Here is a 6,000-nt window from a genome sequence, read left to right on the forward strand (position 1 = left end):
GGATACAAAAAGATTTCCCAAGCTTTAAACATCCCAAGGAGCACTGTGCAAGCGATAATATTGAAATGGAAGGAGTATCAGACCACTGCAAATCTACCAAGACCTGGCCGTCCCTCTAAACTTTCAGCTCATACAAGGAGAAGACTGATCAGAGATGCAGCCAAGAGGCCCATGATCACTCTGGATGAACTGCAGAGATCTACAGCTGAGGTGGGAGACTCTGTCCATAGGACAACAATCAGTCGTATATTGCACAAATCTGGCCTTTATGGAAGAGTGGCAAGAAGAAAGCCATTTCTTAAAGATATCCATAAAAAGTGTTGTTTAAAGTTTGCCACAAGCCACCTGGGAGACACACCAAACATGTGGAAGAAGGTGCTCTGGTCAGATGAAACCAAAATTTAACTTTTTGGCAACAATGCAAAACGTTATGTTTGGCGTAAAAGCAACACAGCTGAACACACCATCCCCACTGTCAAACATGGTGGTGGCAGCATCATGGTTTGGGCCTGCTTTTCTTCAGCAGGGACAGGGAAGATGGTTAAAATTGATGGGAAGATGGATGGAGCCAAATACAGGACCATTCTGGAAGAAAACCTGATGGAGTCTGCAAAAGACCTGAGACTGGGACGGGGATTAGTCTTCCAACAAAACAATGACCCAAAACATAAAGCAAAATCTACAATGGAATGGTTCAAAAATAAACATATCCAGGTGTTAGAATGGCCAAGTCAAAGTCCAGACAAGAATCTAATCGAGAATCTGTGGAAAGAACTGAAAACTGCTGTTCACAAATGCTCTCCATCCAACCTCACTGAGCTTGGGCTGTTCTGCAAGGAGGAATGGGAAAAAATGTCAGTCTCTCGATGTGCAAAACTGATAGAGACATACCCCAAGCGACTTACAGCTGTAATCGCAGCAAAAGGTGGCGCTACAAAGTATTAACTTAAGGGGGCTGAATAATTTTGCACGCCCAATTTTTCAGTTTTTGATTTGTTAAAAAGGTTTGAAATATCCAATAAATGTCGTTCCACTTCATGATTGTGTCCCACTTGTTGTTGATTCTTCACAAAAAAATGCAGTTTTATATCTTTATGTTTGAAGCCTGAAATGTGGCAAAAGGTCGCAAAGTTCAAGGGGGCCGAATACTTTCGCAAGGCACTGTATGTGCGACTATGATTTCAAAAAGTCGCAAACAAAAACATGCGCTGTTTGCCTTAATAAGCTGGTCATCATTCACAAGTGATAATATATCATTCACAAGTGATAATATATCATTCACAAGTGATAGTCTAATATTCTCACCCATCACACTATTCTTGATCTAATCTTGTCTTTAAAAATAATAAAAAATATATTTGTGAAATTTATTTTGATTAAGAATGGACCATTATCATATAGGACGCTTTTCCCGTGGTTCATTTTCATGCCAGCCAGGTAGGCTATACTCCTGTTTTAAAGAGAAGCAATGTGCTAAATATTAGGAAGGTTGAGAAATAAATATAGTAGGCATAGTCTACAGAAAGCTGATGGGATCCTCCTCCTTTTAATAGAGGCCATCACTCTGTTTTCTCACACAATTGCATAGCCTATTGAAATGTTGCGCAACATGAGCTCATGGGCTCTCATGAAGTGTTTATGTCAGAGTGATTAGAGGGACAATAGATTGCGGATTACCAGGTAGGCCCAATTACCATGACTAAGCGGTCACATGGAATATGACTGCCATCATGACTCGTGACCGCCGGTGTGGCGGTAATACGGTCACGTAACAGCCCTAGTCACAGCACTACAAAAAAAAGGTGATTTCTAAAACCTAAAAGGATTCATTGGCTGTCCCCATAGGAGAACTCTTTGAAGAAACCTCATTGTTTCCAGGTAGAACCCTTTTTGCTCCAGGTTAAACCCTTTTCTACCTGTAACCAAAAAAGGGTTCTCTTATGGGGACAGCCAAAGAACTCTTTTGGAACCCTTTTTTGTAAGAGCACAGGGATCTCCAGGCTATTAATGCTCTCCCTTTGAACACAGCGTCGAGAACGAAAATGCTCTTCCAACTGTCTCATTTTGATAAAAAAGAGAGTGAAGAAGTAAAAATTAGGGAGGAGGGGGTGATCTGTTGGATCAAAGCCTCCTGCGCCGACAAATCATTTCAGATGGAGGTTAATTTTCCTCTCGTTCTTAACAGTGGGAATAAGGGAAGAGAGGAGGGGGGATGCAAGGAATGGCGAGGCATCTCGTACTCACTCAGGAAATGAGGCAGCCCACTTATCCCCTTCCCTACAGACCCCTATTTTAGGTTTCCTCCAGGGGTGCCCACACAGAAATGCCAAATATTCAATAGATAAAAGCAGCAATGACTGAGGGAACTCTTCTCTGGGGTTGAAGTACTTTGTATCCTCCATTCCTCTAACCCACTGCCTTTCTGGGGTAAATCCAGGTTGTCTAGAGGAGTGGGATGTTTTAAATCCAGATACTGTGGGTTTGTCAAAAATAGAGCACTCCGGGAACATTTTGGTGGATAGTGTGCTTGATGAACCGCGGAACACACACATAGCACCACGACTAGTTCTCCCTCACTGTGTCTGCCTGACGTAAGCATGCATTATGTCCAGCCTTGTTTAGGGGCCCCACTGTCTGCCTGACGTAAGCATGCATTATGTCCAGCCTTGTTTAGGGGCCCCACTGTCTGCCTGAGGGCTCCATTGTACTACAACACATAGAGCTGGCAAAACAACAGGCTCAGAGCTGCCTTCCTATAATGGGGCTGTAATCCCTAGAACTAGAACAAGTAGGCTAAACCTTACTTAGGCTAAAAGGCCTAGCCAGAGCCTGTTCACTAGCAAACTGTGAGGGGGTCCTAGTGTTAGTGACCCTAGACAGAAGCTATTACAGTGTCACATACAGATAATAATAAGTAAAGCTAAACAACCAGGTAGCCATGGCCACTTCAGTAATGATGTAACTGGGCGGCGGTTGGCGTGGTTACTCACCTGCACCCATGATGAGTCCGGGGGCGGAGTCTTTGGTGTGGACGGTCCCTGATACGTAAGGGTTGTCAGCCCAGCGCAGGTGGAGGTGGAGGTGACAGTCAGGCTAGAAGACGGGACAGAGAGAGTTTATGGAACATTAAAGGATAGTACGTTTTGGGAACTGTAAGTCCCGTGTGTCTGTTGGAGTTTGTTACTGTTTAGGTGGCCATGTGTGTAACCCAGCCATATCATCCCAGATCTCTCCCTCTCCCGCTCCCTCGCTCTCCCGCTCTCGCTCTCCCTCCCATGTCACTTTGCTCCATATTAGGCTAATCCTCAGAGTCGCAGCAGTTCCTGTAATGTTTGTTAAGCAAACCAAATCCCCCGGGGAGCGACAAAACCTGGGTGAATTTGTATTGGGACATTTAGGGAGTAGGACCATTACAGTACATTAAGGGACTTTTTTGACATAGTCAAAAGTTTGGACACAACTACTCATTGAAGGTGTTTTATTTATTTTTACTTGTTTCTACATTGTAGAATAATAGTGAAGACATCAAAACTATGAAATAAGACAGAAGTAACCAAAAAAGTGTCAAACAAATCAAAATATATTTGAGATTTTTCAAAGTAGCCACCCTTTGCCTTGATGACAGCTTTGCACACTCTTGGCATTCTCTCAACCAGCTTCACGAGGAATGCTTTTCCATCAGTCTTGAAGAGTTCCTACATTTGCTGAGCACTTGTTGGCTGATTTTACTTCACTCTGCAGTCCAACTCCTCCCAAACCATCTCGATTGGTTTGAGGTCAGGTGATTGTGGAGGCCAGGTCATCTGATGCAGCAGTCCATCACTCTCCTTGGTCAAATAGCCCTCACACAGTCTGGAGGTGTGTTTTTTGGTTATTGTGCTGTTGAAAAACAAATGATTGTCCCACTAAGCCCAAACCAGATGGGATGGCGTGTCGCAGACAGTGTCACCAGCAAAGCACCCCCAAACCATCCTCCTCCATGCTTCATGGTGGAAACCACATATGCGGAGATCATCCGTTCACCTACTCTGCATCTCACAAAGACACGGCGGTTGGAACCAAAAATCTCAAATTTGGACTCAGATCAAAGGACATATTTCCACCGGTTGAATGTCCATTGCTCGTGTTTCATGGCCCAAGCAAGTCTCTTCTTCTTATTGGTGTCCTTTAGTAGTGATTTCTTTGCAGCAATTCGACCATGAAGGCCTGATTCATGCAGTCTCCTTTGAACAGTTGATGTTGAGATGTGTCTGTTACTTGAACTCTGTGAAGCATTTATTTGGGCTGCAATTTCTGAGGTGCAGTTAACTCTAATGAACTTATCCTCTGCAGAGGTAACTGGGTCTTCCTTTCCTGTGGCGGTCCTCATGAGAGATAGTTTCATCATAGCGCTTGATGGTTTTTGCGACTGCCTTTGAAGAAACTTTCAAACTTACTAACATTTACCACATTGACTGACCTTCATGTCTTAACGTAATGATGGACTGTTGTTTCTCTTTGCCTATTTGAGCTGTACTTGCCATAATATGGACTTGGTCTTTTACCAAATAGGGCTATCTTATGTATTGCACCTCCACCATGTCACAACACAACTGATTGGTTCAAATACATTAAAAAGGAAAGAAATTACACAAATACAATTTTAACAAGGCACACCTGTTAATTTAAATGCATTCCAGGTGACTACCTCATGAACCTGGTTGAGAGAATGCCAAGCGTGTGCAATGCTGTCATCAAGGCAAAGGGTGGCTACTTTGAGGAATCTAATATCTAAAATATATTTTGGGGTTACTACATGATTCCATACAGTATGTGTTATTTCATAGTTTTGATGTTTTCACTATTATTCTACAATGGAGAAAATAGTCAAAATAAAGAAAAACCCTTGAATGAGTAGGTGTGTCCAAACTTTTGACTGGTACTGTATATTGGTCAAGGACTGTTACGTGGTGTGTGCGGGTGGGGGTGTGTTCGTGACATGTGAGTGTGTGTGTTGACATCCATCTGAGTGGAGAGTGACTGAGGGGACAACGTGTGTGTGTTTAGTGTTTTTACTGAGTGACTCACACCGCTCTTTGTGTGTCAATCTTAAGCCTTTCTCTCCACTTTCCCCTCTTCTTCCCGTCTTCCTCTCCTCTCTCTGTTGTTATTTATTCACGACTCTGCATTAGATGGCCCTGTATGTTAGCGTGATGCTGTCTCTCCTCGTTAACCCTGTTGCTATGACTCCGGCTGTACACACGGGGTTAAGTGCCTCCCTAAAGCAACGTGCAGTCCCGTCAACAAGAACCATCTTTCAAAGCCACCTTTTATGCCTCCGTCACGAGCCTTCAAAGAACTTTAAAACTCTCATGGCAGTATAACGACAATGGCGTTAGGGCAGTTTTTAAAGTTAAACTAACAAAGACTGCCCATTTTAAAGGTGGGTCTCTCTCTCTCTCTCTCTCTCTCTCTCTCTCTCTCTCTCTCTCTCTCTCTCTCTCTCTCTCTCTCTCTCTCTCTCTCTCTCTCTCTCTCTCTCTCTCTCTCTCTCTCTCTCTCTCTCTCTCTCTCTCTCTCTCTCTCTCTCTCTCTCTCTCTCTCTCTCTCTCTCTCTCTCTCTCTCTCTCTCTCTCTCTCTCTCTCTCTCTCTCTCTCTCTCTCTCTCTCTCTCTCTCTCTCTCTCTCTCTCTCTCTCTCTCTCTCTCTCTCTCTCTCTCTCTCTCTCTCTCTCTCTCTCTCTCTCTCTCTCTCTCTCTCTCTCTCTCATATATATTAAGCCTACACTCTTCCCATGTCAGTAAAACATTAGCTGCCCTGGCTAGCCTAGCCCCAGTACAGATGGTATCACGTTGCACCTGCACTGAGTCAAATCGCTTGTATCTGGCCCTTGCAACGCTAAACAGTAAATCACTTACGGGAAAAAAAAGAAGCAATTTAAAAGGACTTTGCTGCGCTATTAAGCAGTAGATTAAACAAAGATTACCCACATTAATCTAAGGTACATGGATTCTTTTAATA

The 6,000-nt window shown here is 43.5% G+C and overlaps 1 protein-coding gene across 11 annotated transcripts in view; it reads right to left on the reverse strand.

Moving 5' to 3' along the window:
* Positions 1 to 6,000, reverse strand: part of LOC110531879 (VPS10 domain-containing receptor SorCS2) — a 321,210-nt gene that overhangs the window by 35,880 nt on the left and 279,330 nt on the right. For all 11 annotated transcript variants that reach the window (XM_090184070.1, XM_036987785.2, XM_090184071.1 and 8 more), the window contains exon 11: positions 2,991 to 3,093. In XM_090184070.1, coding sequence (XP_090040196.1) covers positions 2,991 to 3,093 — 103 coding nt within the window. The remainder of the gene's footprint in view (positions 1 to 2,990; positions 3,094 to 6,000) is intronic.

Source organism: Oncorhynchus mykiss, chromosome 9, assembly GCF_057628025.1.
Source record: "Oncorhynchus mykiss isolate SJ-2025 chromosome 9, ASM5762802v1, whole genome shotgun sequence".
Taxonomy (NCBI): domain Eukaryota; kingdom Metazoa; phylum Chordata; class Actinopteri; order Salmoniformes; family Salmonidae; genus Oncorhynchus; species Oncorhynchus mykiss.